A 26,710-nucleotide genomic window follows, 5' to 3' on the forward strand; every position below is an offset into this window, starting at 1 on the left:
CTCGACTCGGTGCTGTGGCTGGAGCTGTCAAAGCGGGTGTAGAAGTTGTGGAGGTCATCCAGCAGGCTGTCTGGGGAGCTGATGATGCTGGTGGTGGTCCTGTAGTCTGTGATGTGCTGCAGGCCTTGCCACATCTGTCCGGAGTCAACAGTAGAATAGAAGCCATTCAGCTTCTCTCTGTACTGCCTCTTGGCCGCTGTGATGGCTTTCCTCAGTCCATACTTTGCAGCTTTGTACTCCGTCTCATCAGCAAATTTTCACTTTGTAAAAGGTATAATAATGTTTTGCACATTTTCAATTTGTAAAGCACTTAGCTGCATTTTTATAAGAATTAACACTGTGGGCTCAAAGTAGTATCTGCCAATGGTGAATAATGGACCCAACATGGCGCCCACCGAGGCGAACGTGTTTGTGCATCCCACTCTTAAATGCCGGCTTTTTCTTTGTTTTCTTCTTTTTTGTGTGTTTTTTGCTTTTACTGCGGTGCACAAATGTCATGCACTGCTTACATACAACAGACAGGCATTGCTGGATATCACCAACTCACAAAGCCACTGGGAATTTACAGGTTTCATACCACCGGGGCTACAACTAATTGTTCGCTCCGGCGAACAACAGTAACAATGGCGAGGACAGCCAACACCGTCCTTGGGGAGTCCCCGGAGCACCAGGCACAAGCAAGCAGGCTGAAATCAGGAGAGCGACCTGGAGACGGAGACGCAAAAGGGGCAGGTGAGGGGGACTCCAAGCTAGGCTAAAAGCTTGCGCTACCTGACCACCATTACCCAGCCTCTTCCTAGCTAACGTACAGTCTCTGGAAAACAAACTGGATGAGCTAAGGGCGAAGAAAGAAATCAGAGAATGCTGTGCTCTAATTCTCACCGAGACTTGGCTTTCTGACAGAGTTCCAGACTCCGCAATTCAGCTAGAGACTCACTCTGTATATCGATGAGACCGCACTGCTGCTTCGGGGAAGGTAAAAGGAGGTGGTGTGTGTGTTCATTAATAACTCATGGTGTGGAGATGTACGTACTGTTTATAAGCACTGTTTGCCAAATGTAGAGTTTTTATTGCTGAAATGCCGGCCCTATTATCTAGCAAGAGAGCATAGTGCTGTGTGCTGTGTATGTTAGCCCAAGAGCTAGTCCCTCTGCAGCTCTCAGCGCACTATGATATCATCAACGCACTAGAAGCAGACAGAAAACCAGTGACAAGCCAGCGGATGAGTAACGTTCTCCTTTTCATCACTATATGTCTGATGACAGACACCGTCTCATCTCGGCCAATCGGTCAGTGGTCAAGTCTCTGCTCATTCAGACACTCAGTAATTAATGAAGAGATTTGAGCTGCTCCTGAACAGCTGAGTGTCAGATGTGATAGTGAATGTGAATCCTGATGGTGCAGTGATGTGTTGTGCTGAGCTCCGACATGGAAAAGAGTCCTGGACAGTCAGAGATCCTCATCTCACCTGGGAACTGTGCTCTGGCTCTCATGGTCCCCACACAGAGGGCTTTCAGAGGGAGGGCCTCCCTCTTCTCTGTCCTCACACAGACTCATGGCAGAGCTGCACTCTGTCAGTACAACAGCAGCACTGACAATGTTCCTGGGAAGATGCTCAGCTGCTGAGTTCACATCCAGTCCCAGAGACTGTGGAGCTTCACCTGTAGAAGAAACACAGAGAGAGGATGCTGCTGATTCTCCTCCATCAGTCCATGTGAAGAGGCCACCTTGGGCTGTGGGGCACCGGGACAGCCATGTGTAACCCACCTATAAAGGCATAGGCCCTGAGTTCAGTTAACTCACAATAATTATAACTGATGAATCTTAAATTTATAATAAACCCATCTACATTATATGCCCTTAGATCCCAGAGTACTGTATGCAATAACCAAACATATGTTAGAGTTAACGTTTCTTTATTTACTCAACAGAAAAATCAGGGTAAACCATAAATAATAACAATCCCTTCTGCAAATGTATTTAACTCTCTTCTCTATAAAACACACGTTTCAATGTTGCAAATAAACACACACATAATGGGCCCACACACCACACTCACACTCACTCTACACCAGCCAGCATATACTGTATATTGAGATTTAACCCCCATTGCAGGGATGCTCGGGTGCGGTGAGGCCAAAAACTAAGCAGCCGTTTCAATCATAAAAGCCAAACAAAAACGGTATCTTATTTAGTAGTTCGTAGTCCAGAGACTGAAGCTTTACCTCCTCCATGTGTCCAAAGAAATGGCAAAAGGGTCCTAGTAGTCCTCTGATGGCAAAGTAGTCACAAGTCCTCAGGTCCAGGTGCAAGTAGTAGCGGCCTCTGTTGTACCATCCAATTGGTCACTCACGTAGCACTGTCTGATAATGTCCATAAATTCTAGGTCAGAAAAGATGAATACAGTCTTGGGAGTAAGCTGAGTTAGCTATACTACCGATATCAACATTCATTTTGCTAACGAATGCTAGATAGCTAGTTATGCTACGAAGCTAGACACAATAACACTACACAACTGCAAGACAACTCTGCGCAGAAGAATATCTAGTTGTGCACTCCATATGATGTAGAACAAATATCTTACAGTAGATTAGTGATGTTCCCTCTGATACAGAGGCTCCGAAGCTTGCTTCAAACTCCAAGGATATTTTTCTGAAGCACTGTGCGAGAGTTTGCTTCAAATCAGGAAAAACCACGTGACTGATGATGTTCGAACCACTTCTGCTTCTTTCAGGTTGAATCAGCTGACTGGTTTGGTTCGATAGGTGGAGCTTTGAACCACTGGTGCAATACAGATGTATTTAAGATGGAGGAAATAGCGCTACAGTCTGTGGCCTCTAGACAGCCCTGCAGGTGGCCAAGGACAATCCTCTCCATAAGCGTGTGTGTGTGTGCGCTGCCGACGCAGCGGAGAGATGTTTCACGTAGTCAGTGACAGAGCCGCTGTATGGCACAACCTAAACACGGTTTATACTTATAAAACTTGGCTTTCACAATCCAGCAAAAGCTGATGCAGCTGTGCACCGCTGGAAGTCATAGTGTGCTGCCTTAATCCAAAATGCACCTCAAGACGACATACCGTCAACAACGGCACAGCCAGAACCTGCTGCAGCTTCCACGGGTACACCATTAATCATATTTTTGTTTGTTTGTAATTAAATGCTTTATAAATGTCCTTAATGTTTTATTTTGAGGCTCTGACCTGTGGAAGCATCTTGACAAAGATGCCAGAAAATCTAAGAACACTACTGCAGATGCCATTGTGGAGGTTCAGTGATATCGGTCTGCTCCTCCTCTGGATAGATCACAGGACCCCTTAGGTTACTGGACGACACACAAATCTCTGTTTAATCTGGCCAAACAATTCCTGGCGACACCAGCATCTTCAGTGCCTTGTGAAAGGGTCTTCTCCAAAGCTGGGGAAGTTGTCTCAAAAAAGCGAAATCGTCTAAAACCATCCACTGTGGAGACACTATATTATTTTTGAATAAAAATGCCTGAGTCACAAGCACACCCAGTGTACACCAAGCACAATCAGAACACATAATATATTATATTATATTATATTGTCATAACATTAATTACATCCACAGAATCATTGAACCCTTTAAATATTTGCTCTGTCCGATGTGTAATTTTGGATGAATAATTATAAATCCATTTCATATTCTTAGGAGTTCTTGTGGAAGAAAGATTATTTAGGTAGTCAACATTTAATTTCAGATACTTTATAAGGCAAGGAACAAAAACGGACACATGTAAAATGAAGTTAGATTTCAGCTTTATTTAAGTAATTTCCACATTACAACAAAACTCAGTGTACACGCAAGGTGCTTCAGCGTCATCTTTGCAAGGCTGTACAACAACCACTGCGCCAGCAGATGTCACCCACGTGCTCAGTGAATGAAGCTTCAAGTAGTGAACCAATTTTCGATACAATGGTCCAAAAGGGTTCAAAGCTTCACGGGGCCTCCTATGGCCATCACTAGCTAGGAGTCATTCACACACTGAAAACTGGCACTTACCAAAGCTTCACACAGAAAAAAGACATGGAGAGAAGTGACAAGGAGAGAGTGAGAGTAAAGAGTACTGAGAGCAAAAAAAAAAACTCCTTCACACTGGAAGGAGTTAAACTGCAGCAAAGCTCCTCTAGAGAGAAATGAGTTTGGTCAACTATAGTTATTTAGAAAAAGTAATTCAAATACTTTGTAGAATTATGATCAAACTGACTATGTACACAACTATAACATAAACCCGTCTCATGCCAGCAAACAGATCCCATTCAGCTGAGTTTATTTACATGAGATATTTCTTGTAAACAGATTTGGATTTTGTACTGTGTGCATAAATATATGAGCCTGTTGTGTAACTTGTCAGTTTTGCAGCATGTGACTTGTTCAACCTTGACAACAGTAACAGTGGTGAACGTGCACATTTTAGATGACTTGAACACTGGTCAAACTGGGCCTGTCATTTATTACAACTTCTCAGAGCAGACTCTTTTGTTCATACGACACATTAACAAGTCTGTCCGTGTTCTGATCCAGACAGCAGCCGGGGCGTGAGAAGCAATGGTAAAATAAAAATGAAAAATCTGTCCTTTCCAGTTATGGCCCAAAGTATTTGTATTTGCAGTAGTTAACTACACAAAAAGTGGCAACAAGGTAATTTAACTACTTCAGTCACTGCACAGCTATAAATGTTCCAGCAGGTTTCTGCAAAATGGAGCCAAACTACCAGTTTAATTCCCAGTAGTTCACTCGTCATTTGAACATGGGGATTTGGATCCTGGTTTTATAGTTGATGTTTAAATTTCAATGTCAAATATTTGTTTTGGTTGTGAAATTGTTTTACCTGGACTCAGACCAAAACTCACAGACTGAGCAACCATGAGACTGTTTCTAGCCCTTTCGTTTTGCATCCGTTTGTCAGCATTAATGAATGGACTGTGAAAAAAATGGCAAATTGTTGCCTTAAATAGAATTAACATGTTTCTGGTGCTTTATAATTGGCATTGGTCATTAGTTTTATTTTCTATCATGCATGCAGCATGATATTGACATTAATTTTTCTGATTGTGTTGTTGTGGAGTACTGGGCATGATTCACCTCTGTGTGGGGAACCAGTGTGTGGCAGCGAAGTCCCTGGCCGTGAGTAAATAAGGAGTGCAGCCAAAGTTAGTTAAAGAAAGTTTTGTGTGTCTCATTTTTATACAAAATAAACAATTTGATCCTTAAAAATTGTGGGCTTATTACTTAAGAGACCAAGGGTTTTAATTAAATGTTTGCATGTAATTCAAATGTGCCACCCCTCTCTGTGTCTGAGCCCCAGTCAGGCCACCCTGTCCAAAATGTTTCAGATCCGCAGCTGGAGTACTTTCTCCACAGACGTGGTGAGCAGGCCCTGTCAGCAGGGGGCGCTGGCAGACCAGTCCCTGCCCTGAGAGCAGCCTGAGGAGGCGGCGACTCCTTCAGTTTCCTGGTTGGAGCCACACATCGGAGACATGTACAGAGTCCAGCCGGGTCCACGGGTTCATTTTTCAGCTCGCTGCTGCTGGATCGTCTCGGGTGAGTCCGCCGCTTCTTCTCTGTTAAACCTGCTTACACTTCACCTGAACATGCAGGAAATCCTCCGAACACAACCCGGGCTGTCTTCACCTAGGTCTGAGGTCAGGAGACGACTCGGCTCTGACAGTGAGGCTTTAACCAGCGACAGGTTCCCGTGAGAGGCTCCAGACATTATATTACTTTAAATGCCAGAGTCTGTTTACGTAGATTAAACTTCAGGTTTCTCAAGTTATGGACAAGTAACATCCACATCCAGTAACGGTTATTATCATTATCCATTAATGTTATTTTCTCGATAATTATTTTGGTCAGAAATCAGAAATAATAAGAAATGCTTAGAGCATATTAAAACGAGTCGTTTTGTCTGAACAACTGTCCAAAACCTCAAAATATTCATTATTATTATCACGTACATCATAGAAAAGCATCAAATTGTCGCATGTGAGAAGCAGGAAGCAGCAAATATTCAGTTAATTCAGATGAATATGAATTTTATTGCGTTTACCATAAAATATTTTATGCTGTTAAGCTAATTAAATAGTTTACTTACAATACATCTTACTGCACTGCAGGCTCTGCTGCTAATGAGCCTGTTATTAGCTAAAGAGTTAACGCTGGCAAAATTACAGGGACATGGTTAGCCTAGCTTAGCACAAAGGCTGCAAGCTGGGGAAAACTGTTAGCCTTGCTTAGCACAAAGGCTGGAAGTGGGGGCAGAGGGCTGTTAGCCTACCTTAGCACAAAAGCTGGAAGTGGGAACTGTTAGCCTAGCTTAGCACAGAGGCTGGAAGTGGGTGTAAACTGTTAGCCTAGGTTAGCATAAAGGCTGGAAGCGGGGGTAAACTGTTAGCCTTGCTTAGCACAAAGGCTGGAAGTGGGTGTAAACTGTTAGCCTAGGTTAGCACAAAGGCTGGAAGCGGGGGTAAACTGTTAGCCTAGCTTAGCACAAAAGCTGGAAGTGGGGGTAAACTGTTAGCCTAGCTTAGCACAAAGACTGGAAGTTGGGGAAGGGGGCTGTTAGCCTAGCTTAGCACAAAGGTGGGGGCTGGGGGGGGATCTGTCAGCCTAGCTCGGGGGTGGCCCTTTCCAGTTCTCGAGGGCCGCTGTCAGAAGCTGGAAGACACCAATTCACTTTATCTTTCTTCACTCCACTTTCATCTAAGATGGTATCCCCCAGCTTCTGACTGGCTGAACACACCTGAGCCATGTAATCAGCAGCAGGTCAGGCAGGGATAGTTGGTAAACAAGCAGGACAACAGCTCTCCAGGACTGGAATTGGCCACTCCTGGCCTAGCTCCATTAAAGCCTAGGAAGATCTGCCCTTATGTCTGATTCAAGTCAAGATTTTTTATTTGCCATTTATGCATAAACAGACAGTCTAGGCATATAGGAATTCTTGTGCAGCTCTCCTCTGGTGTCAGGTAAGGAGTCAAAAGCCAGAAAGAACACTTGGTCTTAAAATAAAAAAGTTACATAAAGGCAACAAAGCATTAAAACCACAATACACAAAAATGAGGTAATAGTATTTTCCCCAGTGAACTTCAAACATCGCACTTAGTAATTCACATGGTGGAGTTGGATATGTCATTACGCTTGGTGAGGTAGTGAGGGGGTTATTCCACATGTCTAGTGAGGGGTTATTGCAGATATATTCTCACATTTCTCACAGTTTCGTATTTGCCATCAGTCTTACTGCGGCAGGGAAAAAGCTTGTGCTGCCTTTCATTGAAATGCAGTTTTAGCTTTTCACATTATGATAGTTTATAGGGATGTGAGTAAGCTGCCACCTAGTGGTCTTTCATAGGTCTGTTCTTTGTTGAAGTTCACTTCCGTTTTTGCCATTGAGCTCATGTTAGCTTGTTGTAGAACGGACATCGTCTTCTCATTTGAGTTTTGGACATTATTTGCCTGTAAGTAAATACAGTATTATTGATTTAAAGTGGTCTAATATGTAAAGTAGACATTTAGACGTTCGTGTGTAAAATAATATGTCCAATTAGTGTCCGGTTTATGTACGTGTAATGGCGGGTTCACTTTGTGTTTAATTAATGTACTATGTTTGTTTGTATTTGTTACAGTTTTACAAGAAAATCATAACTTGGAAAACGACTAAAAGAAATAACAAGAAAAGCAAGCCTTGTTTGATTTTTTTGGATTCTGAGTTAACGTTAACTGACTGTCTAGTTCTACCGAGACACGTAGCTCCTCTGCCTGTGTGGTGTTACCATACCAGATTGTGATGCCAGTAGTGAGGATGCTCTCTACCAGTACTCTGTAAGCCTGGGTGTGTTCAGTGACCAGCTCAGGTCAGATGTCACCTGCAGGCCCAGGAACTTCTGGCTGTCAGCCCTCTCCACGTCAGTCCCTTTGATGGTCAGAGGCAGCAGAGGGGAGGGGTTCTTCCTGAAGTCTACTATTATTTCTTTTGTCTTGTTTATGTTGAGGATGAGGTAATTTTCCTCTACATAAACAAGAATGTCGTTCACCAAGCGTCTGTAACCCAACTCGTCTCCCCCCTTGATGAGGCCCAGAATGGTGTTGTCATCAGCATATTTAATGATGATGGTGTTGTCATGGTTGGAGACACAATCGTAGGTGTCCAGGGTGAAGAGTTTGGGGCTGAGACAGCAGCCTTGCGGTGAGCCTGTGCTGAATGTGACCTCAGCAGACACCCTCCCTCCCATTCTAACTACCTGTGGTCTTTCAGTAAGGAAGTCCATAATCCAGTTACAGGTGGGAGTTGGGACACTGAGGTCTGTCATCTTCCCAATCAGCCTGCCTGGGCGAATGGTGTTGAATGCAGAACTGTAATCCAGGAAGAGCATCCTAGCCTACTTACTGCTGTTGTCCAGGTGTTTCAGTGTATGGAATAAAGCCAGAGCCGTTGCATCGTCCACTGATCTGTTGGGGCGGGAGGCAAACTGCAGGGGGTCTACAGTGTCCGGGACCACGTGGTTAACATGGGTGTGGGCCAGTTTCTCTAAGCACTTCATGGCTACTGATGTGAGCGCCACTGACCTGAAGTCATTCAGAGTAGATGTGTCTGACGTCTTAGGGACCGGTATGATAATGGATTCTTAGAAAATGCGAGGAACTACTGCGTGGGTTAAGGACAGGTTGAAGATGTCTGTATACACACTAGCTAGTTGATCCCCACAGGCTCCCAACACTCTAAAGGGTAATCGTCTGGTCCCACTGCCTTATGGGGGTTTACCTGTTGCAGGGCCTTCAGGACCTGTGTGTGCGTCACCTGAAAAGCAGTGTCCCCTCGCAGGGGGATTTTGAGGGGGTGTCTGTGTTCAACCTCTCCAAACTCACATAGAAGTTGTTGAGGCTGTCTGGGAGGGTGGCGTCCTGGGGGGCTGTGTTTGTTGATTTGTTCCTGTAGTTTGTGACTGCATGGATTCCCTGCCACATACTGCACGTGTTGTTATTCATGTAGTAGCTCTCCAGTTTTTGGAAGTATGGCCTCTTTGCAGCTCTGATGGACTTCTGTACTCTTCATGTACTCCGCTTGGTCCCCTGACTTAAAAGCCTCTCATCTCTTCCTGATTTTATGTTTTATACCCCTATTAAACCATGGCTTTTGGTTGGGAAAACACGCACCGTTATAGCTGGTGCGCATATGGATGTGCACCAGCTGATGTAGTCACTCACAGTCTCTGCACATTCATAGATGTCGTCTGTGGCCCCTTTGAAGATGCTCCAGTCTGTGGCCTCTAGACAGCCCTGCAGGCTGGCCTGTGCACAGTCATTCCAAGTTTTAACAGTTTTCAGTGAGACTGGTTTCGCCTTGAGTCGTTTGGTGTGAACAGGTTTGAACCGGATTGCTAGGTGGTCAGATCTAACAAAATGAGGCTCAGGTTCAGGTTCATAAACTACACTCACAATGATACATTGCAACTCTTAAGGTAAATAAAATTGCCTTAGCTTTAGTGTTAAATATTCCACATCAACAGAATTTAGAGAGAATCTTATAGTCTGTGCACCAGGACTGTTTGACGAAGGCGGCTTATTCACACATGAATCATTTGATATTTTCTCGTTTCTTGTCTCATTGTCATGTTTCTGTCAAATATGTGAGGCCATATTTAACCTCTTAATATCTGGCTGTTTGGAGGCAGATTTTCCTGCTCAGTGTCTAAAACCTGCAGTGTGGAGGTTACAGGTCAGAGGTCACAGGGTCCAGGTAAACTCCACTGAAGCTGAGGAACATTTCAGGAAAGCCTTGGTCTGAAGATGTTTTCATGACTTCCTCCCTGACTCTGGCTTTTGGCCTGGACTCCCTGTGCTGTTGTCTGGATGTGATCCTGTTGAACTGTCTGGGGAAATCTCTGTTTTATAGTCTGTGTCTCACCTACTGTTCAGATACTCAGAATTCGCTCCAGTTTGTCTCCAGCTGTCTGTGACGTCCTCGCTCACTGCTGAGTTTTTCCTGCAGAGGAACAGGAAGCAGTTCACAGCAGGTCGCCCGCTGGACTCTGACCTCTGTGTTTGTTAGTGTGGATTTAACCTTTAGTCTTTACACACAGGGAGGAGTTACTAGCTGCACAACCATGCACTTTTAACACTTTTACAGAATCTGCTTGGGGCATTAAACTGGTTAATACATGAAGCCACTGTGTCACTGACAGTAGCTCAGACAGGCTTCACCAGGTTCATTCATGGTATGAGGACTGAGCTGACGACCTGGACTAAAGCCTGGGTGGATGGATACACAGTTGTTTGTCAAGAAATAGTTCCAGCACATAACTTCTATATTAGTCAGAATCAAGTAATCAATACTTATTTTTCGGTGGATCAGTTTAATCTGTACAGAAGAACAGAAAACACCGCTGACTGTCTCTTGTTGTTTGAACTGAGGCCGTGAAGCTCCACAGATGGAAAAGTCCAGTCAGGCCAGTTTAAGGTGAGTTGGGGTGATGCATGTTTTCCATGTGAACACGTGTGAAGGACCAGGAGCTGCTGTGAAGTCAACTGTTAACCAGAGTTTCCTGCAAATGTCTGAATGAAAAGGGCTCATTGTGGAGCTCTCTCTACCCTGAGCCTCTGTAGCTGCTGGTCTTTTTAACCACTGTGACTGCATTCATGGGTCAGTGCACTGTGTGTGTTTTAGCGACCCAGTCGGGTGAATGGTGGTGTGTACCTGAAGGATGCACACTCACCCCGTCTCCAGTTAGATTAGCTCTGGTGTGTGTCCGCTGGGTTCGGCTGATCCGTGCGGAGGCCATGAGTCCAACGCTGGCACAGATACAGACCTCACATCTTTGGGCGTTGAAGCCTGAGGAGCACTGAAACTTCAGAGCTAAAATCAGCCGAGTCCGTGCGGCAATCAGTGTGGAGAGGAGGTCGGGGGAACTTGAAGACATTGTCCTTGGCCTTAGGTGAAAACAATATTGAAGATGTCTGGTGTTTCAGTAAAATCCTAAAATAAAACATATAAATGTGAGGATGTCTACATTGTCTGGGCAGAGGATTGACCTCTTTGCAGTCAGGGATTCCACTCCTGCTGGTTTAGAGGTGAAATGAGGACTAAGGCTGGTTCACTATGAGCCAAGCAGCAGAGATGTCACATTTCTACAGTTTGTGTTCTGCCTGTTCAACGGCTGTTTCCAAAGCTGCTCCTGCACTCTCCCTGACTGATTGATTAGGTTCCACCATGATTACAGAGCACCGTGAATGCTGACTTGAGGCTCTCCATTCACCTGATTGTGTGTTTGAGTGAGAGAGAGAGAGAGCTATAGACATGGAAAAACAAAGTACAACCACGGTATCAGACTGTCAAATTCTCTTTAGGTTCCCGATGAGGGAAAAGCCAAAGTTCCCTGCTGTGCACAACAACATCTTGCTCTTGTTAGAAACGGAAGTGCCAGGCACAACGAGGTAGTGTCTTATTGGCAATTAATGCGTGGTTTACATGTGTGGTGGACCATGAGGGGGATCTGTACAGATCAGAGATCAGCTATGATCTGTTACACCAGATGATATGTTAAATGATATGTTTGTATATTTTCTAACCAGCTTCCCTTGTACAAATAGAGAACCTATTATTTTGAGCAAAGATGTTTCTGTTCTACGAGCTAATTTGTGTCAAGTTTACTGTGGCCTTAAAAGGACCCTTTTCTATTAAAGGAACACACTTCTCTGAGGAAAAACATTTAAAAAGGTTGAAATCTCTGTAACAGAGGTCGAGCTACCGACCAACTCGGTCTGTGTTATGGTTCAAGCTCCACAATCTATGGATCCCCACCCCATGCCCCTCGGGCTGTCACAGAACTGACTTGGTCAAACCTCAGGTGGTTTATGAGCCACAGACATGCTCCAAATACAGTGGTGTGACAAAGTGTTTGCCCCCTTACTGATTTCTTATCTTTTTGCATGTTTGTCACACTGTAATGTTTCAGATCATCAAACAAATTTAAATATTAGTCAACGATAACACAAGTAAACACATCATGCAGTTTTTAAATGAAGGTTTTTATTATTAAGGGAAAACAAAATCCAAAACTATATAGCCCTGTGTGAACAAGTGTTTGCCCCCCTGTCAAAACACTGGTTTATCGCACCTGAGTTCAATTTCTCTAGCCACACCCAGGCCTGATTACTGCCACACCTGTTCGCAATCAAGAAATCACTTAAATAGGACCTGCCTGACAAAGTGAAGTAGACCAAAAGATCCTCAAAAGCTAGACATCATGCCGAGATCCAAAGAAATTCAAAACCAAATGAGAAAGAGAATAATTGAGCTCTATCAGTTTGGAAAAGGTTATAAAGCCATTTCTAAAGCTTTGGGACTGCAGCGAACCACAGTGAGAGCCATTATCCACAAATGGCGAAAACATGGAACAGTGGAGAACCTTCCCAGGAGTGGCCGGCCGACCAAAATTACCCCAAGAGCGCAGCGACAACTCATCCAAGAGGTCACAAAAGACCCCACAACAACATCCAAAGAACTGCAGGCCTCACTTGCCTCAGTTAAGGTGAGTGTTCATGACTCCACCATAAGAAAGAGACTGGGCAAAAATGGTTTGCATGGCAGAGTTCCAAGACGAAAACCACTGCTGAGCAAAAAGAACATAAAGGCTCGTCTCAGTTTTGCCAGAAAACATCTTGATGATCCCCAAGACTTTTGGAATAATACTCTGTGGACAGACGAGACAAAAGTTGAACTTTTTGGAAGGTGTGTGTCCCATTATGTGTGGCGTAAAAGTAACACTGCATTTCAGAAAAAGAACATCATACCAACAGTAAAATATGGTGGTGGTAGTGTGATGGTCTGGGGCTGTTTTGCTGCTTCAGGCCCTGGAAGACATGCTGTGATAAGTGGAACCATGAATTCTGCTGTGTACCAAAATATCCTGGAGGAGAATGTCCGGCCATCCGTTTGACCTCAAGCTGAAGCGAACTTGGGTTCTGCAGCAGGACAATGATCCAAAGCACACCAGCAAGTCCACTTCTGAATGGCTAAAGAAAACCAAAATGAAGACTTTGGAGTGGCCTAGTCAAAGTCCTGACCTGAATCCAATTGAGATGCTGTGGCATGACCTTAAAAAGGCGGTTCATGCCCGAAAACCCTCCAATGTGGCTGACTTACAACCATTCTGCCAAGATGAGTGGGCCAAAATTCCTCCACAGCGCTGTGGAAGACTCATGGCAAGTTATCGAAAACGCTTGATTGCAGTTGTTGCTGCTAAGGGTGGCCCAACCAGTTATTAGGTTTAGGGGGCAAACACTTGTTCACACAGGGCTTTGTAGTTTTGGATTTTGTTTTCCCTTAATAATAAAAACCTTCATTTAAAAACTGCATGATGTGTTTACTTGTGTTATCTTTGACTAATATATAAATTTGTTTGACAATCTGAAACATTACAGTGTGACAAACATGCAAAAAGATAAGAAATCAGTAAGGGGGCAAACACTTTTTCACACCACTGTATATTTAATTATAGTCATCGTCACATGACCAGCATTTTTGTTGCGTCTCGTCTCGATTTCGTCACGCGATAAAGGTTCGTTGACGACGTCATCTAGTCATAATTTTCGTTGACGAAAGCAACACTACCTGGTACAGCACCCGTTGAAAGGTGTCTGCAGAGGCAAGGACTCTGTGACCTTCCTATGAGGCTTCTGAGTCTCTGTGTAAAGGATGTGGCCCCATTTTGGTCTTTGCTCAAACCGCTGTTTGCTGAACAGGCTGTGATCAGCTGAGGCAGGATGTGAGCGTCTGGTTCAGAAAGAGGAAGTGGCCCAGAAACAGGCCAGTCGGTCTGAAGAAGACCTTTAGTCCAGGGCTGCTTTTATCAAACTGTTACACTGTTATTAGTCAGACCTTTTGAGGCATTAAAGCCTCTTTACATGTGTCTCTGGGTCCGAAGCAACGTGTCTGAGCAAAGGTTTTCAGTTTACTGGGAGAAGACAAACCGAGGATGTTCCTGTAACACAGGCCGACGACAGCATTGTGTTGTTTCATAGTTTTCTGGCAGTGAATCGGTGTCGATTAGTTGCTGTGTAGCAGTTATGCAAACTAACAACAGTCTAGATAAAAGGCAGAGACCTGGCTGAAACTGAAGTGAAGAGGGAGCTGCTGTAACAGCAGGTCACATGACCCAGTGTCAGTTCCAGTCACAGCAGTCTGACACCATGAGGTGCAGGATGTGACTGATGTCTGGTCGCTGTCTGTCGCCACAGGGGAGCTCCGTTTCTGGTGATGTGTGTAAACCGCTCTCTTCCTCTCTCAGCTGATTAAAATCAACTGTTTTCATGTGACCTCCAGGCCACCATCTGTCTGAGTGTCTTCAGTGTCAGCTCTGAACTGTCAGCTGGTCTGAGATCAGGAGGGCAGACGTCGTTGCCCTCAGCTGTCACGCTTCCTGTTTTTCTTTTACTTTCTGTGTTTTGGTTGGTATGGTTTCACGACAAAGCTCCAGTTCCTGGTCAGTATTTTTGTCTTTGTCTCTGGGGTCACTTCTATTTCATTGTCCAGTCTCATGAACTCTTTCTCTGTGAAACTTCCTCTAACTTTTTTTTTCTGAGCTGATCAAAAGGCTGCTCTTTATTTCCCAGTTAAACTGATGGCAGACACAGAGGCTGGGTTGTCTACCTTTGTGAGGACATGTTGTCCCGTCCTCACTCCTTCAAAGGGCAGTTTGAGGGTTCAGACCTGGCTTCTGGGGTTCAGGTTAGAACCAGGTTTGGGTCAGGGCTAGGGTGAGGGGATGCCTTAAAGGTTGAGGTGATTCGCTGTGTTGTGGTCTCACAGATTTCCTGTCCGCCGTCCTCACACGTGGACTCAGTCTGCTGCTTGTGAGGTTTAAACAGAGTCAGGAACCTGAGATGAAGCTGTGTCCGAGTGCTCTTTTCTCTCTGCGTGGTCCAGGTACAGACCTGGGAGTGTTCGACTGGGTTTCAGACACAAGACATGCAGATGCTGGTTTTAGACATTTAAAGATTAAAAGGAGTGTTCACTCAGAGATTTAGCTTCTTTGGATAAAGGCTCATTTTCATACATGCACCCTCATTTTCTGAACATTTTAGTCCTTTTTGAAATGTGGCAGTTTTTACGAGGACATCTGGTGCATTACAGATCGGCTGTGCCCTGAAGTCTTCCTGTTAGCAGCGAACAAGCTGAAGGACTGACGAGAGGCTCAGGAGCACTGTTGCTTCGCAGCACAGATATTTGCCAGTGCAGATTAGTTGTGTATCAGTGGAGACGAGCTTGGTTCAGGATGTGATGGGTTTAGTTCCTGGATGTCTGAAGAACCGTACTGCGTGTTCCTCAATTGAGCTCCTGACTCTATTTATTATTTTTGGGTATGTGTGTAGACAAATGTAAAGAAAGTTTAAGCCAGTAAAATCCTTGACTTGACTGCTGTGACACGTGGATCAGGATCTGTTCAGCCACGTGGCTCCTACAGCGTCAGAGCAGAGCCAGGTCACGAACAGAGCTGCTGGTCAGGGATCAGCTTCTGAGGAGAGTGGTTTCTCTGCAGCCTGATTATGACCACACCTGCAGGAACAAGTGGAGGTTCGTCCAGACTGTCCTCCCTCAGCTGATGTGAATGTTTCTGTCCTTGGGCTGTGAAGGTGAATTCCTCTGTGTGAAGCATGAAGCTACATGTCTGGTGTGTCGCCGGCCTCCCGCATTCCTTCTTTATCATGTGCTGAAATGTGCTGGACATGCTCCAGACGTTTTCTCCTGCAGGACCAGAACAGACTGAAAATAGAAACAGAGTTTAACCCTGTGTTTGACCAGGAAACGCCCAGTGGAGCCCAGGTGGACTTGGCTTTCCCTGTTTTAGGGAATGTAACTGTAGGGCCTTTGATCAGATCTGATCCAGACTGCCCCTGGGCAGAACACCAGCTCTGGGAATGAGCACACGAGGACAAAAGTCCTGTTGTGTCACAGGAAGTATGTAAAAAACAACATAAATATCAGAAGCAGCAGTGAAGCACAGTGATGAATGTTGAGACTGAATGATGTTTCTACCATCAGCCTGCCGCCCCTCGGGTCTGCTGGCCATAGCCTTTCTACACTGGGTTGAATGTGAGCGTCTGAACGGAGGCAGTTCAAGATCTTAATGACAATATTCAGAGCAGAGGAAACTAATGAAGAGGAGGAAACGGGAGGAGCCAGAGGTCACTGTGTAAGTGAGCCTCTCACTGAGTTTCATTGAGCTAATCGGTTTGTATTGGTCTCCTCCTCCCACAGTCTCAGGCTAGGGGTCAAAGGTCGGGTGTGTGTCAATATGAAAAGGTTTGTTGTTGTGGTCTTCAGGGACATTTTTATGTGTTTGTGAGAGTTTGTGTGCAGATAAAAACCAGCAGTTGGTGTTAAAGGCTCAGTTAAAGTCAGTTCAGTTGTTTCATTGGAAACAGCCAGAAACACTCTTTAATTCCAGCTTTACAAGCCTCAGTGTGTGCATGTGCGTGCGTGCCTGTGTGTGTGTGTGTGTGTGTGTGTGTGTGTGTGCGCGCGCTGCTTCCTGTGCTGTATTTGGACCACACCCAGTGTTTAGTCACAGCTTACTGCTTTCACGCTGCTGACGTCTTAGAGCCTCGGTTCCCATGCTGCTCAGTGAAACAGCCGCTCGGTGCTGTTTCTCTCTCTCTCTGTGACGACCGACTGACACTGACATTTTTACAACCTGAGGACATTTATAAGAATGTGAGGACTTTCTGGGACAAGCAGGACACTTTGGAACAACTTTAGAAAGCAACCAGCTTTTTAAAACATTTGTGGACAGATGGGTCAGTGACAGGAGATTAAGACTTTTTTTGGAAAGTAACAAGTAAGTGAACATAACTTTGGATTTCATTAGTATTTATATATGTTTTAGAGATCAACACTTTTAGAAACAGAGGACATTTTTGAACGTTGTTAGGAAGTGACCCACATCAAGTGGACTTGTTTGGACGCTGTGAAAGCAAAGACATCTGTCAGACAGTGAGGTTACATCTGAGCTTACACAGTTTGGACATAGTTTTTGAAAAGTGGCCTCCTTTTAAGAAAATGGGGGCTGATGGAAAGTTTAGGAATCGCTCACTGATCTTTGCTCATGCAGGAAAGCAGTTTTAATAAAATAACCTGGTCTTTGTCACATTAAAATATTCATTTGTGGGAGACCTCAGAAACACGCCCAGCCTGATTACAAAACATAGACTTACACAAGCAGGCACCGGTTTCTCAGGCGGTGAATCACGTGCAGCTCCTTCAATCAAAGGATATACTGGGCTCCTGCTGGGGAACAGGCAGACACAGAATGTGGCCATAAGTTCAATCTGAAGAGCACAAATGCCTGAAAACAGCTTAAATAACATGTACAAATGAAATTAAAGTCAGGTAGAGAATGTAAAGGCGAGTTTGTAACTTCTTCCCTTTGTGTCTCCACAGAACCAACCAGCAGTGCTGAAGTTGTCGGCATTTGGATGTAAAAACACTAATTTCAGATTTTAAAAAAATTATTTTTCATCTGGCTGCAGAAACTTCCTTGGATTTTGGATTTGTTTCATTCTGGGGTGAAGTGACTGTTTTTTTTCTCTGGTTTTACGCCTGAGGATCCAGGTAGTTCACTTTTCGACCCACTCCTCTCAGTACTCGCTGACATTCAGTCTGCCCGGCCTGATCCCTCGTGGAGCCATTCGTCGGACAGTATTCAGTCTGAGCTGGGGTATTTTGGGTCTTGGTCCTGTGTGTCAGTGCTGGTTCTGTTGTTTTGCCTGAATGCCCCAGGATTACCCACAGGCTGCAGTTCCTCATTTGGCCTGCAGGGCAGCAGAGAGCAGTGGCCAGCAGCTGGACAGGCGGCGAGTTGGCATGAGTGACTTCTGGCACAAGATGGGCTGCTGCGTGGTGGCCAAGCCCCCGCCGGTGAGACACACACACAGCTTCATGGGTCTTAAATACATTGTTGTTGTTACTCCTGTAATTTCGCATTAACTTCAGTGGTGTGTTTCTGGGGACATACTGAGGAGGCCCCGTGTTACTGCCTGTGGTGTATTAGCTCCGTTTTGTACTTTGTCCCATCAATTTGTCTTGATGCCATGTTGAACATTCGCCACGTGTGGGAAAACCTTAGGAAAACGCTGATATCAGGAGCTTTGGGTATCAAGGCGCTGGAGTCGCAGTGGACATCAGAGAAACACACGGCTGTTAGAAGCCACTGGGTGACACCTGCCGTCACACGGTGCTGCTGTGTGTTAACATGGAGCATCACCAGGCCCCAGCACAACCCACCGTGCACCGACTCCTGCAGCACCGGCACCGCTAATGTGCCTCTGCAGAGGGTCTGGGTCTACAGCGGCAGCAAACACAGAGGTGCTGCCGACTTCACGCACTTAAAAACAAGAGTTACCTGCAGAGTAATTTATTCATATCCAACTGATTTGTCTAAGAACGGTATTAAAGTTTAACTTGATGAAACCAGTTTGATTTAAACCATGAAATATGTTTGTTAGATCAGCACACACTGTCCTGTTTCACTTCACAGGACACCAGCTTTACTTCCTGCAGACTTGCACAAACCTTAAACCAAGTGTTCATCCTAAAATGTCATGTTACGTTAAAGGGATTTGTTTGCTGTCCCCTAAAGGAAGTCGAGACCCCAGAAGATGATTAGTACCAGGCAGGCTCAGGAGTAAACAGGTGTCAGAACTTCCTGTTTCGCTGTGAACCCTGACCTGCTGCAGAGCGACACTCTCTTCCCTTTCTGCTTCTGTCTTGGTTCCTTTTCCACACGTCATTTGACAGATGACGGTCCCTCCCAGTGACACATGTGGTCTGTCTGGGTCCCGAGCATTCTGATCTGATCCACAGTTTGTTTGCTGGACAGTGATAAGTCACTGTTTTATGGCGTGACAACAAGTAACGAGCAGCAAGAGTGAGACCTAGTGCAGTAACAACAACAAGGGCCCCGAGGTTAAGGTATGATGGTTGGTTTTAGTTCAAAATACATGTTGTCCTTGTGAAACGGCAACGTGAGGCAGAATACAAACACACAAAGTTTATTCACATGTATAAAAACTAAAATTAATACAGCATGTAGGAGCATAACAGGGTTAATGGTAGAGACGGCCACAGAGTTGGCCACTTGTCATCACACAGACTTGTGAAAACTGGCTAGAGGCACTGGAAGTCTGGCTTAGAGGAGAGTGTTCAGCGCCCTCTGTAATCCAGCCACCACTCATCGCTGTAACGTGTGTGATGACCTGAGCTCCACCAGCAAGGGAGCTCACGCCTGGCAGATGTGAGAGAGCAGCCAGGTCAATGGCCTGTGCTATTTCGTAGACTTGAGGAGGGGAAGTCCTGCCCCGCTGCGCTTCTCCCTCCCTCCTTCCTCTGTCCGTATTTTTAAGTTTTCTGTTTGTTCTATTGTGGCACCATGACAATGCTCTGCTGCTAAACACACAGTGACACAGTGAAGCCAGCAGTGACCTCACTGTCAGAGAAGCTTCCTTTGTAAAGCTCGACTGTAGGACACGGCAGGCTCCGCCTCCAACGCTGCCATACATGGGGAGTAAATGCAGTGCTGTAACCCCACCCTCCTCTCTCAGCCATGGTGGGGGTCTGAGTGTGCTGAGTAGGCACAGGATTGAGAACAACCGGAGAAGCTGTGGCCGGCGGTGACCGTTCCCGGTCTCACTCTGGCTGCTCATTGCTTGTTGAAGCCAGCGTTTCCCAGGTCACCTGAACACTGTAATGCAGCTGCAGCATCTTCAGCCCCTGGTGTATTGCATCACAGCTTGCTTTGTTCATTTAGTGTCAGTGGAACCAAGACTTTGGACAAACGGTTTCCTGGGTGGAGCTGAGCTGAGAAAGCAGCAGTCACCGTGAACAGATCCCAACATGTACCCCCTGTGAGGTCTGACTCTCAGGTCCTGACACATCATTGTTTGTGTTGGATCTGTGTCATTGTTCCTCTGCCTCTTATTTTGAAATTCTAGCCTGTTCCTCTGCTTTGTTGCTGGTGACTCACTGACTGGTGATGATGATGATGAAGATCTGCTGTTTACTGGCTCAACACAGTCGTTGCCTGGAGAGTTGTTGTTCTCATATTTGCTCAGTGAGTGAGCAGCAGGCAGGCTGGCAGTGTTACGTAATGAAACTGCTCTGAGATCAGTCCCAGCTGCTGCCAGTGAAACCCTGGAATACCAGGGAGTTTTCAGGCAGGTGCTAGGTCTCAGACAGGGAGAAGCCAGCGCGTGAAGCTGTGGTAGGTGATTTTCAGACTGGAAGACACAAACCAACCAATCTGGGGTCGTGGGCCTCACACTTTATTAAACCGACCACATTCAAGTCAGGTTTCTGTTCCTGGTTACAGCCCAGAATCACACACTGAGCTCAAGGTGCTTCACGATGGCACAGTACATGAAACCTGGTAGATGCCATGAGTAGAGGACAGTTTACCAGGATCAAGTCAGAGAGTGGAGAACTGGACCTGAGGTTCAACATGTTTGGCTGAAATTGCCTTGTCTGATGTTTTTATTCGGGATTCTTGTGATCCAACAGAGCAACTCGCACATCCCGACTGTGTTTGGCTCTTCTTACATAAGAGCTCTGAATAATCCCCAGGAACATAATCCTCTTAAATCAGATGTAAATGGTTGTGTTTGTGGCTGAGATGTGTTTTGGATCAGGACATGTGTCCACACATGAAGATTAACTGGACTCTGGGAGCAGAATGGGGTTTTAATGAGGCGTTCACTGGCTGTTTGCCAGAGCTCAGCGTGTTCCTGATGGTAGCACAGAGAGCTGGAGCCGCCACAGTGGAGGACGAGGTGTGTTCATGTCGGTGTGTTCGTATGTTTTTACCCCTGATGTACTAACATGTATAGTCCATTTTCCCTCTTAATTTTAATTCTCCTTTATGTTTACAAAGGATTATATTAAACACAGTGTTAACTGTTACGTTACTAACATAACAGTTGAAGTGGTGTTTTTTCTTTTAATCTGAATCCTGGGAGAACGACAACGCCCTGACACGGTCCATTCACAGTGCAACACTCGGAGTGGACTCAGTAACTAGCAGCAGTTTAAATGGATATTAAAAAAAACTGGAGGATGAGGAGTTGTCATCACTGTACTGCCTTCATGTTTGCTTCTCTCTTTTTCTGTGTTAAACTCGGGTTCAGCTGAACGTGATGGAAATAGTGATGTGAGTGTGAGAGTACGTGGATGTGCAGAGATGCACTGAAACACAGACTTCACATTATTCTTTGCTGCTCACTGCGTTTTCTGTTTCACCTGTTCATTTACTCACCTGTGTGTGTTGTGTGTAGAAGAAGAGGAGGAGGAGGATCGATCGCAGTATGATCGGAGAGCCGACAAACTTTGTCCACCTCACGCACATTGGATCTGGAGAGATGGCTGAGGGACTGCAGCCGGTGAGACACCGCACTTGTCTGATCACCTGTGTGTTCACCTGTTCACCTACTTCTATTACTATTCTGGGGACATTTGGTGCTTTTATGCGACAGCTGACAGGAAATGCAGCAGAGGTGCCTGAGCGGTCTGAACCAGGATCAGGATCTCTAGTCTGTGCCTCAGTGGAAACCTGAAACACAGCAGAGGGACTGAAGTCAAAGACCCAGATCTCTGTGTCTCACACAGTCACAGCCTCAGGTCTGACAGAGTCAGAACAAAACCAGCTGAAAGTCTGACAGACCAGACCTCAGTTCAACACTGGGTGTGTGTGTGTGTGTGTGTGTGTGTGTGTCAGACAGGAAGTGCTGCACTTCATCCTTTCTGTTTTTATTTTAGTTTCACTGCATCTCGTCTGTTAAAGTCTGAATCTACGGAGCTCAGCTGCAGCTGGCCACACACACGCACACACACACGTTTACACAAATAAAATATAGGCTAAAGCAAAATTTAAAGTAAAACATACAACCAGCTGATGTTAAGTGGTCTGACGTCGTCTGTGTGGGTGATTGGCTGAGTCAGCAGGTGGTCTTCATCACCGACTCTGTTTTCTCATGATGAACACAGTCTACATGTACCAGTAACACACACACACTGCCTGACGTGGCTCCACACACCCACAGGCTGCATACAGTGTGTACAGAATTAAATACAGATACAATAAAACATTCCACACTGAGTCAAATGTTAACAGTAATACAACATGTACCATCAGACTCACTATTATCATACAGATATTTAAAAATATAAGTACACAGATAGTCAGTCAGTGTGGGTGGAGGTTCTCTGGTACTTTGTTTAGATGATGTCCTGCATAGAGGAGGCAGATAATAAATAAAAACTAATTAAAACTAGTTTTAAGAATGTGGAAAGGTCAAGGCAAATGAAAGGTGGTGGCTGTTTTCCTGAGTGTGACTGTGCTGTTTCCTTGACAGGCAAACACTGATTATTCTCTGTTTGTCGTTTATAGTCGGGCTCAGTCCAGGAGCAGATGAAGTCTAAAGCCCTGAGTGTGAACGGCAGGAACAGCCTGTTATAGCTGGTAAACACTTGGACCTCTTGAACACTCGCCTCTATCACTGCCGTAGACGGCTGCTCACGCACAGAAACCTTTAACACATTCGCTCTGTGTATGTCTGTTATTTCTCAGGGCCCAGACCAGCTGACAGACTCTGAGCCCCCGACCAGTATCCCACCACCAGCCAGCAGCTTCCACTCCCCTCATGGCCTGCTGAAGTGTCTTTGAGCAAAGCACTGCCCCTCTTCCAGCTGCAGTGGGCGCCATCCTGACCTAAACAACTGCCCGACAAACACAAAGCCCCCTGGAGGATTGTTACTTATTTAAACGGTGAAAGGAAGTGACAGGAGAAATTAAAGATGTTTTTACTCACCAAGACTGAAGCTTCGTCTCCACCGTTAAAAAGCATCCAAGAACAAGTGAAGAAGGTGATTCTTGTTAAGCTGAGGGAGGTTCTTCAAAATCTTTTTCTCTGGTTCAATAAACCACCAGCTCTGCATTGACCCTTAAAACAAAGACAGAGGAAAGAACTACATCTCCCAGCATGCCTTTGAAACCTTCCTCTGCTTCTGGACTTCACTAGTTCAACTGCCAACATCATGGAAGATGTTTATCATTGAATTTAAGATGAATATAAACAGTTTAGATCACAGGGAAAAGTGTCGACGTTCTCATGTTCATGTGAAGACGTGAAGAGGCGTCACTGTCAGTATTAAACTAAAGTGATAGATCACTGGACTCCATTTCACACCATCTGCTTCTGTTCAGGATTTCTGCTGAATGACACAAAGTCTGTAATTAAGAAAAAAAAACTGCCTCCAAAGTGTTGTTAAAAAAGACATTTCCCAGTTTGTTGGACAAATAATTTTTATTAAAAGTTATTTTTTAGAGACATTAGGCTCCAATGTTACTACATTCCCCACAATGCTTCATTTCAACCTCATGTTGGTGGAAAGCTGCTCTGCAGTGTTTACTCAGTGGACTTCATTTCTCAAGATGCTTCACTGCTCTACTCTTGATTTCAGCTTCTAAAGGATTTTTTCACTTTTGTTTTGTTTCCCGGGCCCCAGACTGTTTTCATTGGTCTCATGGTTTCAGTGATGACATCACTGGACTTCAACTCCCACAATGCTCTGCTCAGCCCTAGCGCTGGTGCTGAATGACTAAAGACTCTCAGTTTAGGAGATGGGAAAGTCCCACAAACCTCTGCTACACTGAACCAGGTGTGTGTGTGTCATGGGTTTAGTGACCCACCTCGCTGAACTCAGAGAGAGAAAAGGACACAGTTTAAAACCTCCATTAGATAACAAGTCGGGTTTACACATAAGTTCTGTGCTTGTTCCTCCTCTGATCATGTGACCACTTAGACTGAGGACTGGGATACCAAATGGATGTTCAGTCTGATGTTCGGGGTCCCTAAGACGGAAGCATTTTCATTTTGGGTTCCACATTCAGACATCGTCAGAACTTTAAAACATTTCATGCTGCGTCTGGTGGGAAAATCAAGTATTGAGTGTTTTACTGCGTTTGTTTTAGTATTTTAACAAATTTAAACAGACTGGTTTCAGTGATTTCTCCTGATGTCACTACTCCTGTTGTTTTTTTCTATCTTCCTGATTGACTGAAGTGGGGATGCACACTAGTGAAGCCAGCAGGCAGATTTCTGCTGGGCCTCGCCTTCGGGACAGGGTTCGTGTTCAGGTTGATGTTGAAGTTGATTTGTGGATAGAGTTGATTTGTAAGACTCAGATTAAATGTTTAATATATTCTTGATAAAAACGAATTAAGAAATACAGCAACAATAGCTTTATGAGCTACCAACAGACATGTTGTGAGGTCTGAGGTTCCTCCAGACCTGAGTGGGCGTTCTCTAGCTGCCGTCTGGGCACAAAGTATTTAAAACAAGTCACATAGTTTTATGTTTTACAGATTTTATGTAACTTTTGTCCCTGTGACATTGTGCTCTGAGTGTTTCAGTCTTCATGTATCAGATTCTGGTGGACATGCTACAGTTTCATTCATCTAAAATGCATTTGCCTGAAAGAGTCACAGTTTTAGATAATTAGTCCAAAAATATCAAAATCAGCCTCAAATAAAAGCCAAACATGTAAAGTTCTCATTTAAAAACTCACTTCGATGCCATTGAACTGGTCAGAAGAGCTGCTGGATGCCAGCGGCAGCTTTGGCTCTGCACCAGACCTCTGCTGAAGAAACTCCACATCTCACCCAGACCGGACTCTTCATCAGGGTTGGGGTTAGAGGCTACAGCAGTTTGTGCCTCTGGATGTTTGTCTCAGTGAGAAATATGATACAGTCGGGTGAAACGGATCGATCAGGCTGATCTGTTGCTTTTTATCAGCACAGTTCATCACTGTAAATGTGATGCCAAAAGTTGCTCCATGTGTTAAATGAGAATAAATCAAATCTTAAACCAAAACCTGGAATCAAGCCAAACACGAAAGAAGAAGAAGAAGAAGGGCTAATGTGGTGATGTTTGCAAACACTCGGGCTGAGCTGTGTGTGCACGTGGGGGAAATCTCTCCAAGGCCGTTTCCCCACACAGCTGTTGTCTGTATCACCGTGCGCCGTCGCCATGGAAACCGCTGAGTCACGGTGTTCCCCTCACCGCAGTGACTGGCCACTTCCTCCCTGTGAGGCCAAAATGTCTCTGAGGACAGCAGCGTGGTGCGTTCACTGGACTCCTCAGAGCGTGGGAGCTCTGACACTTCTCCCTCACCTCCTCTTTCTAAAACATTCAATCCTCCTCGGTCAACAAACCTCATGTGCCAGAGCTTATTACTCTGACTGGGAGCTGCCTGACCTTTAATTAGCACCCGACTGGACTGCTGAGTTCACCTCATGTGACTCCCAGTCAAAGAGCTGAATCAGCTGCTAGTGTAAACAACAATGACAGGTGATAAACACCTTGTGACAGAACCGAGTCAGTGTTTTACATCAGTGTGTTAGATCGACACACGGCTCCTCTGACCTGAGGCAGGTTTTAGTGGAGTCAGCTGGTCTGTTTGGATCGCTTATGTACACAGCTCCAGTATAAACGGTAAACTAAGGGAAGAGTAATTTGTTAAAGGCTAAACTCAAAAGTCTAAGTTTACAATCATGAAGACACACAGGTTTATAACCAGTGCAACAGAAATGTGCCTTTTCAAAGCAGCAGAATCACAGGTGAAACAAACGAGCTCAGTTCCCTTGGGTGTCCCTGTAAACACACTGTACCTGGGCTGGAACGCAGCTGTTGTTAGTGTGCTACTCACAGCTGTGACATGCCAACACATCTGCTGTGTAAACAGTCAGCCGCCGCTTGGCTGTGATGGTCGCCTGCAGGTCTGGGTCATGTGCAGCACCGTCACACACATCAAACCCAGATGATACTTTAAATCAGCCAGAGGTGTGAGGGTTGGATGTTTTCAGAAGCCACGGGTTCTGTGGCACAGTCGCTTTCTCCAAATTCCAGAGTCTGACTCCCGTTTATCACAGCCATGGCTCCTCTCTGCCTCTCCCTCCTCACCCCCTCCACCTGGGGCTTCCCTCCTGCCAGCTAACAGTCCAACAACACTGGAAAACACTTTGCCCTCAATCTCGCCTTCAGGCACAAACAACACCAGACCTGAATCTGAAGCTGTGTTGGCCCTGACAAAGTCATGTTTTCTTATCATCAAATTATTTTTATGCTTTTTTTGTTAAAGATTCTGACTTTTCAGAGTTTGTTTATTATTAGTATTGTATGAATGCTTCTGTAAGAGCTTTGATCACTAAATGTTTCTGACTTTTGGCACCGTGAACTTTGCAACTGTCCAAACCTGCACGAGTTAATGAAAGAGGTTGACTGAGAGCTTGTAGTTTTTACTTTCTTTTGCTCTTACAGCAGCTGTTTACATGATCACTAACAACCTACTGAGGGTTAAATAAACTATAATCTGATGTGAACCGATCGGCATCCTCCACGACTGACATTTGTTGAGCCGCAGTTCCTCTGATGTCCACTGATGTCAGTAGGTTCGGCACACAGTCGATAATTTAACTAGTTTTGGTTTCACATATCACTTGCGGAGGGGGCTGTGGCTTTTGGTTCCGAGACCTGTGAGAATGAAAATAACCAGCATAAACAAGGTGACACGAGATAACTAGAACAGAAGTCACCATGTTTTATGAGCAAGACAAGATAAAGTCGAAAGCAAACAAGATAATTTG

General features: G+C 45.1%; 1 protein-coding gene and 1 long non-coding RNA gene across 3 annotated transcripts in view; one reads left to right on the plus strand and one right to left on the minus strand.

Annotated features, from left to right (window-relative positions):
* LOC109972573 (uncharacterized) overlaps window positions 1–1,712 on the minus strand; it is a 10,490-nt gene extending 8,778 nt beyond the window's left edge. Inside the window, exon 1 of the long non-coding RNA XR_002276709.1 lies at window positions 1,469–1,712. This is a non-coding gene — a long non-coding RNA (uncharacterized LOC109972573). The remainder of the gene's footprint in view (window positions 1–1,468) is intronic.
* A 3,658-nt stretch (window positions 1,713–5,370) lies between these two features.
* cdc42se1 (CDC42 small effector 1) lies at window positions 5,371–26,710 on the plus strand. Of its 2 annotated transcripts, none has more exons than XM_020621518.1 (5): window positions 5,371–5,567; window positions 17,458–17,934; window positions 21,342–21,446; window positions 22,454–22,525; window positions 22,634–26,710. In XM_020621518.1, the coding sequence occupies exons 2-4, from the start codon at window positions 17,788–17,790 to the stop codon at window positions 22,520–22,522; spliced, it is 321 nt and encodes a 106-aa protein (XP_020477174.1). In that variant the 5' UTR covers window positions 5,371–5,567; window positions 17,458–17,787; the 3' UTR covers window positions 22,523–22,525; window positions 22,634–26,710. The 2 variants fall into 2 exon arrangements, with proteins under 2 accessions (XP_020477174.1, XP_020477175.1); XM_020621519.1 differs by lacking the exon at window positions 5,371–5,567 and adding an exon at window positions 16,652–16,855.

This window comes from Monopterus albus, unplaced genomic scaffold (assembly GCF_001952655.1).
Source record: "Monopterus albus unplaced genomic scaffold, M_albus_1.0 scaffold260.1, whole genome shotgun sequence".
Lineage (NCBI taxonomy): Eukaryota > Metazoa > Chordata > Actinopteri > Synbranchiformes > Synbranchidae > Monopterus > Monopterus albus.

What these genes read in the sequence shown, in the direction of transcription:
- cdc42se1 (XM_020621518.1), top strand. Translation starts at nt 17,788, where the DNA reads ATGCCCCAGGATTACCCACAGGCTGCAGTTCCTCATTTGGCCTGCAGG. An exon ending in TGGTGGCCAAGCCCCCGCCG is followed by an intron (nt 17,935 to 21,341) that starts GTGAGACACACA and finishes TGTTGTGTGTAG; the next exon opens with AAGAAGAGGAGGAGGAGGAT. An exon ending in TGGCTGAGGGACTGCAGCCG is followed by an intron (nt 21,447 to 22,453) that starts GTGAGACACCGC and finishes TGTCGTTTATAG; the next exon opens with TCGGGCTCAGTCCAGGAGCA.